General features: G+C 35.0%; 1 protein-coding gene across 6 annotated transcripts in view; it reads left to right on the top strand.

The window, feature by feature from the left end:
• Positions 1 to 22018, top strand: part of LOC105481143 (erb-b2 receptor tyrosine kinase 4) — a 1180372-nt gene that overhangs the window by 1128017 nt on the left and 30337 nt on the right. For all 6 annotated transcript variants that reach the window (XM_071073321.1, XM_011740477.3, XM_011740479.3 and 3 more), the window contains 5 exons: positions 5004 to 5159; positions 7573 to 7648; positions 11571 to 11717; positions 13734 to 13831; positions 15228 to 15398. In XM_071073321.1, the coding sequence (XP_070929422.1) occupies positions 5004 to 5159; positions 7573 to 7648; positions 11571 to 11717; positions 13734 to 13831; positions 15228 to 15398 (648 nt within the window). The remainder of the gene's footprint in view (positions 1 to 5003; positions 5160 to 7572; positions 7649 to 11570; positions 11718 to 13733; positions 13832 to 15227; positions 15399 to 22018) is intronic.

The following is a 22018-nucleotide window of genomic DNA, read 5'->3' as shown; positions in this document are numbered from 1 at the left end:
CAAGTGGCTGGATGCAGAGACTCATGCCTGTAATCCCAATGCTTTGGAAGTCTGAGGCAGGAGGATTGCTTGAGGCCAGGAGGTTGAGGCTGCAGTGAGCCCTGATCATGCCACTGCACTCCAGCCTGGATGACAGAGCTAGACCTTATTTCAAAAACAAAAACAAAAACAAAAATCTGTATGACCCCTATGTTCATTAATTTATCCATGACCACATAACCCTGTGACCCATTAAGAGAGAAGATAGGCTTAAAAATGTAGACTGTAGAGTCCACACAGCAAGGGATCCAATCCAACTTCTACCATGCATTAGCTAGATCAGCAGTCCCCAAACTTTTTGGCACCAGGGACTGTTTTTGTGGGGACCCGGCAGGGGACATAGTTTCAGGATGAAACTGTTCCACCTGAAATCATCAGGCATTAGTTAGATTCTCATAAGGAGTTCACAATGTAGATCCCTCGCATGCACAGTTCACAATTGGGTTCAGCCTCCTATGAGAATCGAATGCCGCCACCGCTAATCTGACAGGAGGCAGAGCTCTGGCAGTAATGCTGGCTCGCCTGCCACTCACCTCCTTCTGTGCAGCCCAGTTTTTAACAGGCCACAGACTGGTGCTGCTCCATGGCCCAGGGCTTGGGGATCCCTGATTAGATAACTTGGAGCAAGTAACTTGACCTCACTTAGCCTTAGTTTTCTCATATGTAAAATATGACAACAGTACGCATCTTATAGGATTAAGTTAACCAACTAATGTGGCAACATTTACTTTAATGACTGCTGTGTTCTAAGTACTGGGTCAATGTCAACTGTGGTTGCCGTCAGTATTATCTTCTCATAATTTACTTTACCCAAGCTGGCCTGGCATGGATATGAGAACTGCTACAGCGCAGAGTATAAGGTTTCTTTACCCACAAAACACAGCATAATAATGAATGACCCTTATTTGTTCATCTTGAAACTTCAGAGACTTCATCCAGTTTGTTTTTGTCACTGTTATTTCTAATAATTGTCTGCCACCTTAGATGCATGACACTCTAATTTGAAGAGTGATTTCATTTTGAAGGAATCTAGCAGAGTGTGACTCAAATGAGATCTTCCAGAAAGAAAATCCTATTTAATGACTGTGATGTAGAGAAAACTGTTTTGAGCAATCCATAGATGATTCAACACTCTCAAGGTGTGAAAGTAGGACTAAGGTGGCTTTAGTAAGTAATGATTTGAAAGCATGCATCTGTATATTGATGTTTCATAGTTACAAAGCAACCATAAACATGTATTTTGATGGTTTGGTAATGATATAGATACTTATGTTCTTATTGCTTTTAGTGACAGTCAGGTGGGTGAGGGAAACTGTCTAGACATTGTCACCTAGTTTTTTAAAATTGATTTCTCATTATTTTGAAGAAAGTACCTTTTCTGGACAAACAGTATTTAGCTTCAGAATAGTCTATTCTTTGCTGAGCTTTGTGTGTAGAATTTCAAAGAACTTGGAGTTTCTGAAGTTTTTCTTGTATTGTAGAGTATGTCATTAGAGTGTCAGTCTGTGCAGGCTGCTATAACAAAATAACATAAACAGAAATTCATTTCTCATAGTTTTGGAGACTGGGAAGTCCCAGATAATGGTGCCAGAAAATTTAGTGTCTAGCTAAGGATCTGATTCCTGATTGTTCATAGCTCCTGTAACCTCACATGGCTGAAGAAGCAACAGATCTCTCTAAGGTCTCTTTTATAAGTTTGCTAATATCATTCATGAGGTTCTACTCTCATGACCTAATCACTTTTCAAAGTCCCCACCTCCTAACACCATCACTTTGGGGGCTAAAATTTCAACATACGAATTTGAGGAAGGACATAAAACCATTCAGATCATAGCACAGTTTGAAATTTTTTGGTGAATGTGCCTTAGTTCCCTATTGGCAAAGTACATATCACTCTTCCTGCATAAGTTTAAGAAATATAAAAATGATATTTTTATTAGAACGATATTTGGTTCAAGGGATCATTATCCACCTAAATGATAAAAGTCTAAAAACAAAATTGTTCTCAATGTATTCTCTTTCTTCATCATTCAAACAAATACTAAGGATGATTACTTAATTTTATAAATATTCCTTGATATTATCCTCTTTATAGTATTCCTTCTGGCCTAGTTTAATTGAAGGTTCAGATACTCTTACACATAGGAGCAGACGAGTGTTGTAAGTGATGGAAGCAGAATTCCTGGGAAGAAATAGTGAGCAGTGGGATCTTGGAAAATGGGTTGGGATTACCCTTATTGGGGTACAGTTGGTCTCAGCTAAAGAGAATGACTGACCCACGCCCAGTGTGGGGACTAAAGAAAAAAAAAATCTGAAAAATGGATGTATGTAGTCCATGGACTGCAAATTTGCAACCTTTATTTTACACTCCCATCACCTTGCTTCTATATTGTGGCAGTGGCTCCTGCCTTCAGCTACACAGATGTCCAATCCATTCTCTGTATTAACACCAGAGTGGTGTTTCAAAGAGTCCAACAATCTCATGCCCCACCGCCCCCGCTTTGTTTTTTTCTGAGACAGTCGATCTCGGCTCACTGCAAGCTCTGCCTCCTGGGTTCACGCCATTCTCCTGCCTCAACCTCCTCAGTAGCTGGGACTACAGGCACCCGCCACCACGCCTGGCTAATTTTTTGTATTTTTAGTAGAGACAGGGTTTCACCATGATAACCAGGATGGTCTCAAACTCCTGACCTCGTGATCCACCCGCCTCGGCCTCCCAAAGTGCTGGGATTACAGGCATGAGCCATCGCGCCCGGCTTCGCTCCCCTTTTTAAAACAACTTCCACATCACCTAATTGTATACTGCATGAAATACAAAAGTCTAAGTTCTTTACCATGACATATAAGAGACCCTTCTTGGACCCTGCCTCTTCTTTTGTTTTCAGTTTCACTTCTCACCACTGTCCCTCCCTAATACAGTATGCTTTAAAAATACAGAATTGCATGTCTTTGTCCACGTACGCCATGGTACTGCTGCCCCGTGCTTGTTCTGTTCGCCTGCAGTTTTACTCTCACTCTGCCCAATTGGGAGACATCATTCAACCCTTACTTAGGCCTTGGTACCGCTTTGAAGTGTCTCCTCCCATGCATACTTGCTAGGCTATACTACATAAGGGCCTCAGAATAGAGTTCTCTTTAAATGCCTTGCATGTATCACATCAGTCCGTTCAAGTTTTTATTCCCTATCTGCCCACTTTATTAATTAGCTTCTGTTCTCCTTTCATGTACAGACCTTATCTGAATCTTTTTTGTCTTCTCGGTGTCTGGCAAATAGTCCAGCACATAGTATGCGTTAACCTGTTGCCAACATATTTTCCATGTTCTGATACGAAGGTGATAAGAAAGAGAATAATGAATGTTTCATGAACATTTCTTAAAGGGATAGAATTATTTGGGAAGATGTGAAAATATTTTATCTCCAAGGCAATGCATTTGTTTATTTTTTTTGATCCTTTAAGTCATATAAGGGCTATATGTTCTCAGATGTACTTTATTCTAGGAATTTCTAATTTAATGTACTCAAATACAAAGCACTGTTTAGGAGGGCAGGCAAAAGTCCCATAAATCTCGGTTGTAAGTTGATTTCAGAAAACACTCATCCGCACAGTGTCACCCAACTGTTGACTGATTAGACCATATCAGGCAGTATCTCCACTGGTTGTGTTTAATGTGCATTTATATGGGGTTGGCTCATGATGCTGTTTGAAGTAATCTTCTCTTTACACTACACCAGGTATACGGTTCATAATTTTTTGACCTGTGTGATTTATGTGTCTGTTTTCCACAGCTTTTGTTTTAGTATCAGAAACCATTAATCCTTCAAAATCCTGCAGTTGTAATGTTAACTGCCAACAGCATTGATTTGCAATTGGCATGAGAGTATGGTTCAACCATTTCATAATAATTCTAATCTATTTTTAAATGATGACCATTGTACCACTAAAGTAATCAAATATAGAATTTCCCCTAACTCTTCAACAAAAATATATTCACTCTATTCTTGGCCTCAGGTTTATTTCCTTAGTTTTACATAAGTTATTTTGTTAAACATAATGTTTAGCAACTCTTAGTTTACCTAGTACTGAAGTATAATTAATAAAGTAATTGTCACTCCTCTGGATTATTTTTTCTGAATTTGTATAGATATTAATACATAACATATGTTATATATTGTTACATGTGGATGTATTGTGAGGAGAGCCAGCTATGTCTCTTGCTGCTGAACAGCAACAAATTTTATTTTTAATTTCCCTGTATGTTTTATAAAGGCAAAATATTAAAGGCTAATTTCAGTGTCATTACAAACTATGTAATTTCACTATGGATTCTCATAGTGACTACTGATACCATAGAAGCCTTCTTAAAACTTACAGGTTTTTAAGACTTCTAGGGTATATACTTCATTCTGTGAATGATTAATAAGAATAGTATAATTCTTAGTATAATATCATAGTATAATTCTTCAGCCTCCATAGAGTCTATAATGGCAATTTTGGCACCATTAAACCTCAAATGAAATATTGCTAAAAATTATGGATAGAGGTATTTGTTTGGATGTGTAGGGGGAGATGACATGAAGCAGAAGTTATTGAGAAGGAATGACTACAAATATGTGGGTCAATCCAAGCATATGTTAGCTTATCTGCTACAACACCTGCACACCTCACTAAAGAAAGAGTTTGCAAAAGGATATCAAGTCGCTTGGAAAAATAATGATCTAACATTTAGCTCATGTGAAAGTAATTCATTTGTCTCATAGGACTTTAGGGAGAAAAGACCAAAAGCTGTTTGTGGTTTGCTCTCCCCCAAAATCAGGTTTTCTCTAATTTTGAAAATATTCTAGGATTCTGGCTTCACTTAAAAAATTAGGCACTTCCAACGGAAGGCTAAGAGAACTCTTTTTAGAAACAAAGGAAAAACCTAGGCATTAACTGACTATCATTAAGGAACTTGATATTTTTCAGGGAATGATGTACCTGGAAGAAAGACGGCTCGTTCATCGGGATTTGGCGGCCCGTAATGTCTTAGTGAAATCTCCAAACCATGTGAAAATCACAGATTTTGGACTAGCCAGACTCTTGGAAGGAGATGAAAAAGAATACAATGCTGATGGAGGAAAGGTGGATATCTTTTTGAGAGCAATATTGCTTGAAAATGTGGTATAATATCCTTTTATCTCCTTATATTGTATACAAGAAATCAATAAGCCTGAAGCTTAGGAGATTATAAAACCTTGGTTCTACCATTTGCCTTTTCTCCTGCTCAGGGTATGTATGTGTGTGTGTATATATTTCATGTACACATATATATATACCATATATTACCAGCTTCTATTTCTCAAAAGTAGCTAAAATAAGGTGATGTATGTCTGTACCCAGGTGACCTTCATGTTAGGTCCAGTGGTGGGAAAGGGGTAGATCCTTAGGGCTTCTAGAAATTAAACTTTAACACATGGCTGTAGAAATTGTCCCATTGATCTAAACACCATAGCACTAACTCTGACAGATAACATAGCTTCTCTCTTATAGACTAGAGAAAAGTTTAGGTAGTACAAACCACCCTGAACAGAGCCACTGCCTTCGTCCAACTTTTCTGACCCTCTAGTCTCAGCCTCTGCCTGACAACAGCATTCCTGACTCTTTCACCCACTCTGTGATCTCAATCCGTGCCTTAGTACCATGTCTTGTATTTCCTCATTAACCTTCTCTTTAGCTTGCCTTTCTTGGCCAAACTATTAGGACTAGACTTCATATGGAGGTCCCTCTAGCTTCACCTGGTGAAACCTAAGGTCAGGAAGCCCAAATGAAATAAGCAAATGCAATCTTAGCCTATGGTGACCTATAAGCTTACACTAACAAAAGAAACTCAGTTATTCTCATGTCATGTAAATGTATTTATTATATGCTTTATTTATCATGGGCCATCCAAATATATATTATAAATATTTTGCAATGTTAGGTTTCCAAATGCTTAACTTCATCACAAGGCAAAATAACACAAAAAATTTTTAAACTACCCTATTTTGCCTGTTTGCTACCAAACTGCAGTAGTCTGAGACCACAGCTTTGAAATTCACTATAAGACTGCACAGAAGTTGAAGTCTATAAATCACATGGCTTCACTTGTCTTGAGAACATAAGATTTGAGACATAAGATTTGTCTAAAGCAAGATTCATTACTGCTTTAAATGCTTGGTAACCATTAAGTCTTTATCAAGCTACCTGTGATTTAAACTTACTTCTTTAACACAATGTCCGTAGTCCATAAAGTCTGCTAACTCCTTGCCCATAGGGAAATTACTTTCAATGTGTCTTCTGTTCCCTTTCACTGAATACCATGATTCTGTCATAGAGTTACCTTGGTGTCACCTTGGTGAGCAGCCAACCTCGTGATTTCAAAGGCCTATTTAGTTTTAAGCTTTCAACTGCACAGTAGAAGTGTTTATCTTTATTCCATAGAATCTAATTATATTCCCAGCTATATAATGCTGCCCTTCATAGTTGAAACTCATTCTGCTGGCCCATCATCAGCAGGATATGTGGGTTGAGTTGTTTTTCTTGTAGTGATGATAGATTTGTGCTGATCCCCTCACATTATTTTATATAGTTCCTATTTTGAAAATGGTACATATTTTCAATACTGGCTAACCAAGATGAGAGAGGTCATTTGAAGCTGGAAAATAAAGCAAGCCTAACTTTGGAATTCACGATTTTAGGCCTTTTATTGGCCAAATTATATGAGAGGAGAAGGGAGGGGGCAAGTATAGAAAGAGTCCATTGTACTGGTGGCCCAAAATGTGTCTGAGGGTGAAAAGGGATAACTGAAAATATAACAAATCTCATTTTTTGAGAAAAAACTATAAACACATTTTTAGAAGCATGTGTATTAGATGTTTAGATTTGACACTGTAAATCATAATATTTACTAGCAACTTAATTACTGAAAGTTAATTAAGAGCTATAGAAAGTTATCCCTACTTAATTATTTTTACCTTTAATTGTTTATAAAGCTTTTTAAAATAAATAAATAAGTATGACCAAGCATGGTGGCTCATGCCTGTAATCCCAGCATTTTGGGAGGTCAAAGCAGGCAGATCACTTGAGCTCAGGAGTTCTAGGTCAGCCTGGGCAACATGGTGAAACCCCATCTCTAAAAATGCAAAAATTAGCCAGGCATTGTGGCACACCCCTGTGGTCCCGGCTACTCAAAGGCTAAGGTGGGAGGATCACTTGAGCCTGGTAGGCAGAGATTGCAGTGAGCTGAGATTGTGCCATTGCACTCCACCCTGGGTGACAGAGTGAGACCCTGTCTCAAAAAATAAATAAATAAAATAAAAAATGAATAAGTATAGTATGTCTTTAGATTATTTCACTTTATGTATTTTATAAATTAACATATATTTATAGTTATATCTACACACATACAATTTAAAAAATATGATTAAGTCCAGCCCAGAGATTCACATTTATGAAATATATATAGAAATGAGTTTTTAATGTAATTTTAAAACTTTCACTTCTTACTTCTCTATAGATGCCAATTAAATGGATGGCTCTGGAGTGTATACATTACAGGAAATTCACCCATCAGAGTGACGTTTGGAGCTATGGTAAATAAATCTTCTTTGCGAATTAAAGCTTGTAAAGCAAAAATACATATGTTAAATTCATGTGAAATATCTTAAGCTAAATTATTTTGTTGTGTTATAAATACCTATTTATAAGCCTAATTTCCTAAAGGAGTTAACTCTTTGCTTTCTCAATGAAAAAAAGAACAACAAAATATTCTCTTTTATTTTATTTTACTTTAAGTTGTGAGATACACATGCAGAACCTGCAGGTTTGTTGCATAGGTATACATGTGGCATGGTGGTTTACTGCACCCATCAACCCGTCATCTAGGTTTTACGCCCCGCATACATTAGGTATTTGTCCTAATGCTCTCCCTCCCCTTGCCTCCCATCCCCCGACAGGCCCCTGTGTGTGAGGTTCCCCTCCCTGTGTCCATGTGTTCTCATTGAAGAACAACAAAATATTCTAAATAGCATTCCTATCTGCCTTTTTCTGCTTTTTTCTAGTTTATTACAATGTAATATACTAATATCTCTGCTAAGATGTTTTCCATAAGCTTTGGTTTGATAGCAACTGGCTTGATCATTTTGACAGGAAAAATATTCAGCCAATTTTGGTTTAGGGACAATTTCATAGAATTTCATGGCGTTAATTTTAAGCAACTTTCAAAAACATAACTCTGAATATAGTAAATATTCAAACAAAAACAAAACTAACTTTTTGTGTGTTTTTTACATATGAGAATTTTTATGGTCTATAGTAGAAAACAGATTATTGTCATAACTAAGAAAAATTACTGACAGCAGTAAGTTAGAACAATGAACATGGTAAAAAGAGAAGACTGCTAATTACAACATTAATTTTAATTTACAAACTACTTGTGGAGTAACAGAAATGTTGCAGAGTGAATAATATGAACTGGAAAAGAGTGATATCTATAATTAGAACATTTATTTTATTGTGCTTAACTTAATTGTTAAGATGAGCTATTGAGCATCTGTCTGGCTACTTAAATGTAAGTCCAGTATTACCAAGAAGGAGTCAATATGGTTCTAAGTTTAAACATATCATATAAAATTGGTCTTTCTTACAAATAAAAAAGCATAACACCCACTTAAATAAAAGGGTGGTGGTGAGATTTAAACGCATGGTACAATTTATTTTACTCAAACTTAAGCTTAAAAAAAGTTTTACCTTTTTTTGCATTGTTGGAAAAAAAGATATAAACCATTCAATCACTTCGAACTTACAACTCTTGTCAATGCTTGACAAAACTTACTTCCTAAACTATTGTAAGAAGTGTATAGAAAAACATCTATTACATGTATTCTATGATAAATTTATATATTATATGATACAGATTAACATGTAGATTAGCATTTATATGTTACATGATATAGACAGGTTTATAGAATATATATTATGTCAGATTTATATATTATATATATCATATAGTATATTTTATATATGTATATACTTTTTTCTTTTTCTTCTTTTTCTACTTACAATTCACTGAATCAAATGTGGCAATCTCCTGAAAGCAAATTTAAATTAGCTCAAAATATATGAAAAGTTGGCAGAACAGTCATATTTTTAATAGTAAAATTTGTCTTTTGGGAAAAATCTTGTTACTCAGGCTGTAACATTTTTCTTCATGTTGAGTTGCAAAATCCCAGGAACTGTTCATCAAAAATAAATAAAAAGATAGGTAGTACTCTGTTTTGAAACACAGCCCAGGTCATCAACCCATATTCATAAGACACTTAAAAATTTTTATGATATATCATAGTTGATTGCAAAAGGCGTCAAAGGCAGAGGAAGTTGCATAACCTTGTTTACAGTGCACCTTTATGGAAAATTCTCACTAGGTGAATTTTTATTTTTACAAAAATAAGCATCGGCTGTGATATACATCTTAAGATAAAGGAATTGCAAGTAAAATTTGAGATTGTTTTATTTTAGCTTTCCTGATATTGTTCTTTTGCATGAAACCATCCTTTTCTAACCCTATCTTGTCATCACCTTTACAAGCATATAATTGGATTATTATCAGAAGTAGAGTTTTTTATATTTTGACTTTTGTTTTTGTATTTATATGTTTCTGTTTATTATATTTTCTATTATTTTGATTTACAGTTGCTTTGTATCTTGCTTATGTTGGGAGTTCTGATAGAGATGTGAGAGTATCTACTCTATCTTTTATAACTGCCTATCTAAGTTAACAAAATGTTCTCCTTAAATATATATTCTAGGCCCAGCATGATGTCTCGTGCTTGTAATCCTAGCATTTAGGGAGGCCGACGTGAGCAGATGGCTCAAACCCAGGAGCTTGAGACCAGCCTGGGCAACATGCTGAAACCCTTTATCTACTAAAAATTACAAAAATCAGCCAGGCATGGTGGCTCATGTCTGTAGTCCCAGCTACTCAAGAAGCTGAGGTGAAAAGATCATGTGAGCCTAGGGAGGTTGAGGGTGTAGTGAGCTGTGATCATGCCTCTTCACTCCATTCTGGGTGACAGATTGAGACCCTGTCTAAAATATAAAATATATCATTCTAAAATATAAAAAATTCTAAAATATAAAATATTCTAAATATAAAATATTCTAAAATATAAAATATATATATATATTCTGTAAGTATGACTATCTAGAGATGAACAGTCATCCACTTAACTTGTTGCAGCCCGCCTCAGAGAAAATTTTTATGATATATTTTAGGAACTACTCCTTAATATACAAACTTAAAGATGTAATAACAGTCAGTCAATTAAATTATCACTAGGTATATGTTAACAATATGCCTAAAATCCTAAGATGTAAATATTAACCAAAAAAAATCAGGTAATAGTTAATATTCTATTATAAAGAATGATTTTAAATTCAACATAGGTTTATATTTTAAGCTTTGTATTTTTGTTATCAGTCAATGATAACAGTTATAAACTAAAAACGACTTCAGCCTGAGTAAATAATTCATTATAGATGGCAGTAGGAAAGAAAACATAGCTCTAATTAATGGATTTTATATTGAAAGATGACTGTATATGTACATCAACCAAAACTCACTTTGTAATATTTTTGTGCCCAGCTAGCCATTTCTGAACTTAAAAATCTTTACCCTTAAGAAAATATTATTTTAAACTATATGATCATTATATCACAAAAATGATATTTAGTGTATATATTATTGCTGAAATCAGAACCATCATTATCATCAAAACTGGCTCTTTGCATGCTAACATTTAGTGTATTTGCTTTTGCAGAGAAAATCAATGTCCCAATGATTCAAGAAAGCCATTTTATTACCTAAAGAATAAACTACTTTTTATCCCCTTCACAATTTTGTTGATGCCTACTTCACATGTACTATATATTACATATGGAACATTCCTCACTCAGGTTCTCATATTTGCTAACGAAGTATATCTGTTTTATTCAACTGTTCTCTTTGTGTAAGGTAGAGAGAGTCACAATTCTTTATTGTAACATAAGGTAATTATTCTGGAAGCCTTTAATAGTAAAGATGCTAATCTTAAAAATAGTCAATATCTTATTTTACTGGCAATCATATTTATTGTTACTGAATACATATGTATGTATAGTAAATGAATTGTTTTATGGATTGCAACATGGTATAGTGAAATATAACTTGGATCAGCAAACATTAGTATTACCTATAGGCAGAAATGGGAAACAGATTCTATACGCTGATATCCACTGTAAATTGTCTCTTCTATCCATTAGAAATTCCAAGACAATAATAAGAAAATTGAATTCCCCCACAAAGATTTTGACATTGGGGTTCTCATAATGGATACAGGAATTTGTGGAGCTTTTTTTTTTTAATTGATTGGTGTTTTGATTGACCTATAAGGAGTATTCTTTCACCAGTGGTATATTGCCAGTTTGTTCAAAATATGTTGTTAATATGCTTAAGTAAGAATTTTTTCTCCAATATAGGAGTTACTATATGGGAACTGATGACCTTTGGAGGAAAACCCTATGATGGAATTCCAACGCGAGAAATCCCTGATTTATTGGAGAAAGGAGAACGTTTGCCTCAGCCTCCCATCTGCACCATTGACGTTTACATGGTCATGGTCAAATGTAAGATTGCAAAATAATGTTATCATCACCATCATCATTTGTAGTAAAGTAATAGCACAGATTACTCAATCTGTATAACATTTCTCTGTATTGAAAAATACAACAGTTCAAAAACAATTATGAAGGGAACATGTAAATGCCTCTTTGTTGTGACTATTATTAATATAAAGTAATATTCTTCCATGCTATGAAGTCAAAATTATGACTCTTTTACTCTCGTAATCTCCATGACAGTCAAATTGCCTGTCATAAAGAGAGGTAATTAGTCACAATAATGTTCTTAGTAACATTACTAACAGGAATGTTAGTAATAACATTAGTGACCTTTATGGGAAAATATCAGGCTACATAAATGATCTAAACATGAAGGAAAAAACTGGAAACTGATAGTTTTAAACATTAATTTAATAGAAATGGGTCTATGGGTTTTAGTCAAGAGCAAATTAGCAGGATAAGATGGGAAGTGGGAAGAAATGAATCTAGAGTGAGCTAAAAAGATTATAAAGGTTTACTTTTTTCAATTTGATCATTTGTTTACATCAAACTCTTACTTTTCTTTTTTCTTCCCATGCCCCAGACACATATGTATTATAAATGTGTTTTTGAAGCACAGGCCCTTAATTTAAATAGAATTAAGGAAGTCTCTGGAGTTTCTGGCTTAATTTAAGTGAGATTAACATGTAGCAATTTCTCTTGTATAATCTAAGGTTTTCCCCTTCTGATTTACACCGGGTTAGCAAAGAAACAAACTTGTGAAGGTGAATAAGCATCTTATTAATAAGAGACTTTGGACCCAGGTCTACTCAGATTTATATTCATGACATGTGTGATACATTCTGACAGTGAGGGAGGAAATAAAAAAATGCTCTTTGCAGTTCAGGTCAGCATGCCCTTTTCACTAAGCATAGTTCTATTTACTCAATATTTAGTTGGAGAGAAACCGATACCTCAACTGTGGTTAACCTTTTTTGGCTTCAATAGTTTCAGAAACACCTATTTTCTCATTAGCATCTTGGCATTAGCAAGCATTTTTTCAAGTGGATGCATATAGAATACAGAGCATTTGAGCTTTGTTTGGAGAGAAAAAAAGCAGATGACATTAATGATACATAAAATAACACCCAAAAAATTCCCAGATTAAGAATAAAAACTGAATTCCCAGAAAAGGAAGGAAAAAGCTTTACAGCCTTATTCTATTAAATATTGTTTGGTAGATATCTATGGAAAAAAGTTTAAAAACATGCATGTCTTATATAATCTAATCCTATAACTAGCATAGGAAATGATTGAAATTCATTTGAATTTAGCTCTGATGAAATTATATAAAACCAAGAAAACACTCTCTCTAATAGAGAATTTTACACCTTTCTTTTGGAGTTTTAATACCTAACAAGAGGATAATTTGGCAAGAAAATCAAGGAAAGCTTGGTACTTTTATTCTTGTCATCTCATTAGCTAAACAGAGCCTGTAGAGATAAGGTCTACTTTATTTAGACTCCCAGCTAAATAATAATACATACCTTGAAAATTGCTGATAGTATGTTTATGCTAGACAAGCTAGTACTAAGATAAGCTAATGTCTATTGCTGAATAGGCATTACCAATCACTTTGCGTTAGTTTTTCTTTTTTTTGTCCACCAGGACAAATGTAGCACAAGACATTTGCTTTTAATTTCTCTTTTCCCCTTTGTGCCAGTGTAAGCATTGTGACCAAATCTTTTCTCCCATGTCACTCCTAATACAAAATAGCTTATATTGCAGTCACCTCATCTATACCCATCAGAGAAAAAAATTTATCTTTTGTCTGACAATACATTACATTTAGTTACGAATATCAACAAAGAGACTGATAAAGCCTTATCAATTGAGTTGTGTCTTTTACTAGCTTTCTTTCTTTTTCAGATCGTTATGATTAAAACAACATTTTTCAAACTTTTGCTCATATTTTCACAAAATTTAAATTTCAACTCCTTTTAATTATGGATATAGTGACATTTTCACTGTGTAAATTTCCAGGTTGGATGATTGATGCTGACAGTAGACCTAAATTTAAGGAACTGGCTGCTGAGTTTTCAAGGATGGCTCGAGACCCTCAAAGATACCTAGTTATTCAGGTTAGTACATTTGACTTATGCATTTAAGACTAGACTGATGGCAAACTCACTGTAAAATGAGTAATATCGGGACTTTGGAACTGTGGGAATGACCACTAACATGCTGATTAATTAAGTAGATTATCATGTGAAATGACTTACTTGTGGAAAAGAGCTTTTTTACTTCATGTCAGATCCACCTTTTAGCACCTTCCCTTAGTATTCAAGTGGCTCTGCTATTGAACAGATAATTATGATTATACATATACATGAAAAGGTCTTGATCCTCAGACACTTATTTTAGCACCTTGATTTTATTAACATTATGTGTAAGTCATGTTCATTAGTATAATTTTCATTTCTCAGAACAAAAGGAAGACAGATTATTGTTTTAATCTTGCCCATGCTTGAAGACAGAGAATCAAGTTTCAGTATATTAATATTTAATTTACCCCAAAATATTTTAAAAGATGTTCTGTTTTATTTGGAGGGATAGGCAGTATCCAAACAATAACTCAATTCAAATGAATTGATGCACATTTGAATCAACCAACCAGCCAAAGGAATATTTTGTATTTAACACTAGAAAAATAGACTGGATAACTTAAAAATAATAATATATTTCTCTATGATTATTTTCGCCTAAACTATAAACAAATGGGCCTTGGACCGGAGTGAATTATATTTCCTCAGTAAAAGAAGGTAGCCTTTATTTACATATCAATAGTCTGACATAAAGATGAAAGCTAGGTTTTAGAAGATACGTATTTCCATTAATTTTTTCCCCAAAATTAGTTTTCATGAACTGAAACTGTTTCCAAAAATTATGTAACTTTAAAAATATAGGAAAAATATTTAAGGTGAGGTGAAGAAAAGCATAACAAAGGTTTTGGTGTCTTTCTCATACTCCTTTACTCTATTTGCCACTTGCACTATGAGTTTTGAATGTCACTACTTTGAAAATGTAGCCAGTATGCTATAGAATAAAGTATAGACCCTATGGTCCTGATAATCCTATAGCATCAAACCAACCAAATAAAATAAACATTGATAAATCGATCACATTTTATTGTTTATTCTCAAAGTTGCAACCCATACACGATCTGGGCAATGAACAATTATTTTCAGACCTGAAATTGATTTTACCTCCCTAAAATCATCTTTTGATTTTGCTTTATTATTCTCTAATGGTATTTATCATATACTGCTTGTATAAAGTGTGTTTACCTGGCCCTATCATTTCTAAGCATGTTATAGGTTTCTTAATGGCTGGTGGTTGTGCTAAAGACTTTTTTTTTTAATGTGTGTATGAATTTTTCAACCATTTGTTATGATATTACATAAATTTATTGCAGAGACCACATATTTAAGATAAGAAAGAAAGAATCATATTTGTGTCTGATGGGCAATCTTTTAGGGTGATGATCGTATGAAGCTTCCCAGTCCAAATGACAGCAAGTTCTTTCAGAATCTCTTGGATGAAGAGGATTTGGAAGATATGATGGATGCTGAGGAGTACTTGGTTCCTCAGGCTTTCAACATCCCACCTCCCATCTATACTTCCAGAGCAAGAATTGACTCGAATAGGGTAAGAAGGAATTATATAAACATACCATATTATTTCTGAGATATAAAATCAAGTAAATAGGGTATAAGCACTAACATTTCAAAATAATTATATAGCTCAAATCAATGTGATGCCTAGATTAAAAATATACCATACCCACAAAAGATGTGCCAATCTTGCTATATGTAGTTAATTTTTGGAAGACAAGCATGGACAATACAACATGTACTCTGAAATACCTTCAAGATTTTAGAAAAAAAAATTTTCCTTATCTTAATTTATTTAAAACAAATCTTTAAAAAACAATTCCAAATAATAAAACCATATGTGTATATAAATAAATGAAAAGTCCTATGAAGTAGGCTTTCTACTTTTTTTTTAAAAAAAGATATTATGATTAGTCAAGAAGTAATACAAGTATAAATCTTTCACTCATTTAAGAAAAATTAAATATTTTCTGTCAAGCAGAAACAGAAAACCGTGCAGTCCTTTGAACCTAATCATATCGAAAAGGCTGCTAAGAAGTAGATTTTCTTTTTTTTTTTTTTTAATTATACTTTAAGTTCTATGGTACATGTGTACAACGTGCAGGTTTGTTACATATGTATACATGAGCCATGTTGGTGTCCTGCAGCCATTAACTCGTCATTTACATTAGGTATATCTCCTACTGCTATCCCTCCCCCGCCGCGTCCCCACATTAGGACTCGGTGTGTGATGTTCCCCTTCCTGTGTCCAGGTGATCTCATTGTTCAGTTCTCACCTATGAGTGAGAACATGTGGTATTTGGTTTTCTGTTCTTGTGATAGTTTGCTGAGAATGATGGTTTCCAGGTGCATCCATGTCCCTACAAAGGACACAAATTCATCCTTTTTTATGGCTGCATAGTATTCCATGGTGTATATGTGCCACATTTTCTTAATCCAGTCTGTCACTGATGGACATTTGGGTTGATTCCAAGTCTCTGCTATTGTGAATAGTGCCGCAATAAACATATGTGTGCATGTGTCTTTATAGCAGCATGACTTATAATCCTTCGTGTATATACCCAGTAAGGGGATGGCTGGGTCAAATGGTATTTCTAGTTCTAGATCCTTGAGGAATCGCCACACTGTTTTCCACAATGGTTGAACTAGTTTACAGTCCCACCAACAGTGTAAAAATGTTCCTATTTCTCCACATCTTCTCCAGCACCTGTTGTTTCCTGATTTTTTAATGATTGTCATTCTAACTGGTGTGAGATGGTATCTCATTGTGGTTTTGATTTGCCTTTCTCTGATGGCGAGTGATGATGAGCATTTTTTTCATGTGTCTGTTGGTTGTATGAATGTCTTCTTTTGAGAAGTGTCTGTTCATATCCTTTGCCCACTTTTTGATGGGGTTGTTTTTTTCTTGTAAATTTGATTGAGTTCTTTATAGGTTCTGGATATTAGCCCTTTGTCAGATGAGTAGATTGCAAAAATTTTCTCCCATTCTGTAGGTTGCCTGTTCACTCTGATGGTAATTTCTTTTGCTGTGCAGAAGCTCTTTAGTTTAATTAGATCCCATTTGTCAATTTTGGCTTTTGTTGCTGCGTTCCTTTGGAAGGGGAGATGCGCTCTGATTTTTTGAATTTCCAGCTTTTCTGCACTGCTTTTTCTCCATCTTTGTGGTTTTATCTGCCGTTGGTTTTTGATGATGGTGACGTACTGATGGGGTTTTGGTGTGGGTGTCCTTTCTTTTTGTTAGTTTTCCTTCTAACAGTCAGGACCTTCAGCTGTAGGTCTGTTGGAGTTTGCTTGAGGTCCACTCCAGACCCTGTTTGCCTGGGTATCAGCAGCGGAGGCTGCAGAAGATAGAATATTGCTGAACAGCGATTGTTGCTGTCTGATTCTTGCTCTGGAAGCTTCATTTCAGGAGTGTATCCCGCCATGTGAGGTGTTGCTCTGCACCTAGTAGGGGATGTCCCCCAGTTAGGCTACTCAGGGGTCAGAGACCCACTTGAGCAGACAATCTGTCTGTTCTCAGATCTCAACCTCCATGCTGGGAGATCCACTGCTCTCTTCAAAGCTGTCAGACGGGGGCATTTACCTCTGCCAAGGTTTCTGCTGCTTTTTGTTTACTTATGACCTGTCCCCAGAGGAGGATTCTACAGAGGCAGGCCAGCCTCCTTGAGCTGTGGTAGGCTCCACCCAATTCGAACTTCCCTGCAGCTTTGTTTACCTACATAAGCCTCAGCAATGGCGGGTGCCCCTCCCCCAGCCTTGCTGTCGCCTTGCAGTTAGATTTCAGACTGCTGTGCTAGCAATGAGGGAGGCTCCGTGGGCGTTTGACCCTCTGGGTCAGGTGTGGGATATAATCTCCTGGTGTGCCCTTTGCTAAGACCCTTGGTAAAGTGCACTATTAGGGTGGCAGTCACCTGATTTTCCAGGTGTTGTGTGTCTCAGTTTCCTTTGGCTAGGGAAAGGAATTCCCTTCCCTCTTGGGCTTCCCAGGTAAGGCGATGCCTCACCCTGCTTCAGCTCTCGCTGGTCGGGCTGCACCCGTGGACCAGCGCCAACTGTCCGACATGACCCAGTGAGATGAACCTGGTACCTCAGTTGAAAATGCTGAAATCACCCGTCTTCTGTATCACTCACGCTAGGAGCTGTTCCTATTCGGCCATCTTGGGCACACCCCTGTAGATTTTCATTTCTAAGAAATAGATTTAAGTTTAGAAAGATGTTTCTGAAAAGAATTCACATTTCATTTTAAATGTTAAACCTACTCTATATGAATTCCATTCTTTCTTTGAAAGCTGTCAAATCCATGCATTTGTTTATTTTTATAAATTCATTCCTCATTCATTCAACATATATTTAGTACCACTGTATGTGAAGTATTAGTATACATTTAAGACTCAAAGGATTTTGACACAACTTCTGCTTTCAGGAACTGACCACCTTAATCAAAGGATCGTACAGATATAGGGACTGAATAATAAGTGCTGTAATCCAGTATTCACTGACCATTACAGAGCATGAAGAACTAGTAAATTTGTGTCTGTAATCAATTTCTTCCATTGATAAGATACAAACATGATGCTTAATTTTTTCTAGAAGATAATTTTCTCTTAATATTTTTTTCCTTCTTTATCTAAGAACAGTATCATAGCTAGTAGAACAAACAGCATCCAGTTTCTCTTGACCATAGCCATAAGAACATTTTCAACTTGCTGCTCATTATCTAACATAATTTGCTTTATTTCATAGTGACAGTAATAATTAAGGAATAATCCCCTGGTGTTTACTATTCAACACATATATGTTAACCTCCTTAATCCTTAAACAAACTTCATGAGGTTCTATTATTATCATCCCCTTCTTTCAAATGAAGAAACTTGCCACAGAGATGTCAGCTGATATGACTGGTGTCACACACCTAGTCAGTGGAAGAGGGGAATAATGTAAGCTAGATATCTGCCTCCTACACTGTAGTTTTGCTTCAAAGTTACTGAAGCATGTTATTTCCATGATGTGATTAGAGTCTGGGACTTGTCTTGTTTGGGAAATTCCCCAGGTGGTTTTCTTATAAAATGCATCTCAAATGTGCCCTACACCTTTTACTCATCTACCTCCATTTAGAAGATCTGATATGGAAAGGGACAAAGAGACCTCAACTAATTTTTCTTTTCTATTAAAAATATATCATTATAGCACAAACTGAAAACTTTATCACATGCCCAATGGGGATAGATAACTAAAAGTTTTTAAAATTAGATCAATGGATAGGTAATGAACAATCAGTCTTTTGTTTGTGAGAGGGAAGAAAGCGGTTAAGGTGTATAAAGGAGGCTCTCTGTACACTTTGCAAAATGATCAAATTATATACCCTGGTATTTATAATTTTAAGTGACAAATTCATTACTTCTGGTTACAACAGTGAAATTAAAAAAATAGTTTCCTGTAATTCTATACATATTTTTCTTTTTGTAAGAATTCTTACATTTCAACATTTTGTTCATTTTAATTTATAATTCTCAGTGTAAGAAATTCTTAATAAAGGTTTGCGCTAACTAGATGGAATTATTGAGACAAAGTATAAATCACCCGAGGACTTATTTGACCTTTAGCCATCATTTCTTATTCCACATTATAAAACAATATTACCTGTAGATCTCTTTTTACTTTTTCAGTCCTTGGAAAAGAAATTGTGCTTAAATATCATTTTATGTTCAGGCATTTAAAAAGCTTTATTTGTCATCTATATTGTCCTAATGGTTTTCAGTCTGGCTTTACATAACTTTTACAGAAATTTCTAATATGTGCAAATGCCACATTCCTCCTTTCTTTCCTACATGGCTAAATTAGAAAATAAATTACTTCCATTTTAAGTTCGGTGGCTAAGTAACGTGCTAAGGGAACATCTTAAAAGTGAATTTTGATCAAATATTTCTTAAGTATATGTGATAGACTTTGAAACCAAAAAAAAAAAAAAAATTCATTTTGAAAATATAGGCTCCACTGCACATTAATTAAGAAACTTCAGGTAATGTTCTGAATATCTCTATTACTTTGTTTCCTCATTTTCTAAATGCAGTAGTGCCTATCTTATATGAGTGTTAGGCAATTAACTTTTAAAAATTGCAAAGTATTTATAATGCCAGGTAAATAAATTTTATTACTCTACTTTTAGAATCACCAGTTTCATTTTTCATTTTTACCATTTTCATTTTTAACTTTTTCCTTGTCAATATCATATATCATAAATAATCACACTTTCTTATAAGGTGCTCTAAGCTTGTTGATGCAATTACTGCTAGGCCAGCAAATTATTTCTGCTGATGTGTTCTAACATCAAATAAAGACAGAAGTAATTTTTTATAGTGCTTTTGATTTTTTTTAAATTCCACATGTTTTGATAAATTACAACTTGAAAGCAATGAATCAATTCAAAATACAATGTTTATATTTGTCCAGAAAGTTGATGAATACACATTTAAGTCGTGTTAGAAAACACTTACCTAATTTACAGCTGCTGTTACTATTGTTAGATATAATTTTAATATTACCTTAAAATTTTTTCTTTTTTTTTTTTTTTGAGACAAGGTCTCACTCTGTCACCCAGGCTGGAGTGCAGTAGCGTGATCTTGGCTCACTGCAACTTTCACATGCCAAGCTCAAGAGATCCTCCCATCTCTGCCTCCAGAGTAGCACTACAGGTGCATGCCACCCCTCCCAGCTAATTTTATATATATATATATTTTTTTTGGTAGAGACAGGGTTTCCTTATGTTGCCAAGGCTGCTCTTAAACTCCAGAGCTCAAGCAATCCACCCACCTTGGCCTCCCAAAGTGCTGGGATTACAAGTGTGAGCCACCATGCCTGGCCTCAAATCTTTTTAAGCAATAATACACCAAAAGCTATTACTCTAGTGTGATGTAAAAATAGGAGAAAATGAGAAGCTATTTAACTTCTGCAAAGTGCTCTATAGCTGTAAAATGGGGATTTAAAAATTTTCTCACAGAATATTATGAAGATTAGCTTTTTAGTGTATGCAAGCATGTTACCTATTAATGGACCTGGAATAGATGCTCCAATAGTGTGGAAATAAATGAGTATTAACCAAATGAAAAAAGCAAAGAGTATTTCTTCAGAGACTGCTATAGCAAGAAAGTTCCATCACTTACGTTTTGGCAGAGACTTAAAGGCCCGTAGAGGAGTGGGAAAGCTGTATAGGAGGAAAAAAATAAAAGGGGGGGGAAGGCTTCATCTATGCCCTCATTAGAGACTGTTGGCCTGGGGAAGCTATAGGCAGGAAAACTAGAAGTCATTGGTTAGAGGTGCATGTTTGACTTTTTTCTGTTGGTCCAAAGTTGGAAGCAAGGACAAAAATTAGGAAAGTTGCCAGTTATTAATCAATTCTGGTCATTTGGAGCTGATTGTTATATAAGTAATTAATTGTTTAGCTTCCTGGGTTGTTAGTAGAGATAGCAATCTGACTTCCTGCAAATCTGATTTACAAAAGCCTGGGTTGCTGGGCTGTTTATTGTAGATAAGGAGGTTTGCTTCCCAATTTGTTTCTATTTTTACATATGGTCAGGCCATTGTCCCTTTGTATATTCAGTCTATTGGATTTAGTTTCCATTGCTGCCTTCTTTTCTCTAGATATTTAAACACATGTGGCCTAATATTTTTGATTACATGTTCAGCATAATTTAAAAATTCTCCATAGGTGTTTTTCTTTTTTTTTTTTTTTGTTACAATGCTAAGTTTGGCCTTTTCTTTTGAGTTACCTAGAGTTATATTTGTTTGATATAACAAATTGTATATTAAATGAAATAGCAATGAATAAAAATAGTGAATAAATTAATGTGGCTGAAGATATTTTAGCTTTAATGATATTAGAAAATTTAATTTAATGTAACAGCTTCCATGTATTTTTATAGAGGAAGACGTAGTTTCAATTGCAAGCCCATCCAGTCATTTGTAAGAAATAGTTTTAAGATTAAATGTTCCACCCCTGTCAAAACATATCACCTAACTCTTAATTATCTCAGTCAGTGGAAGACAGAGGAATTGTAGCTACCCCACATTAGTGAAGTAACGCACAATGGATTTATCATCACAATCTAAACAACTTTTCACTTCTTTCCTACTGCTAAGAAGTAACTCTATAAAATA

Source organism: Macaca nemestrina, chromosome 11 (genome assembly GCF_043159975.1).
Source record: "Macaca nemestrina isolate mMacNem1 chromosome 11, mMacNem.hap1, whole genome shotgun sequence".
NCBI lineage: Eukaryota > Metazoa > Chordata > Mammalia > Primates > Cercopithecidae > Macaca > Macaca nemestrina.
This window is presented reverse-complemented; position numbering and strand designations above follow the sequence as displayed.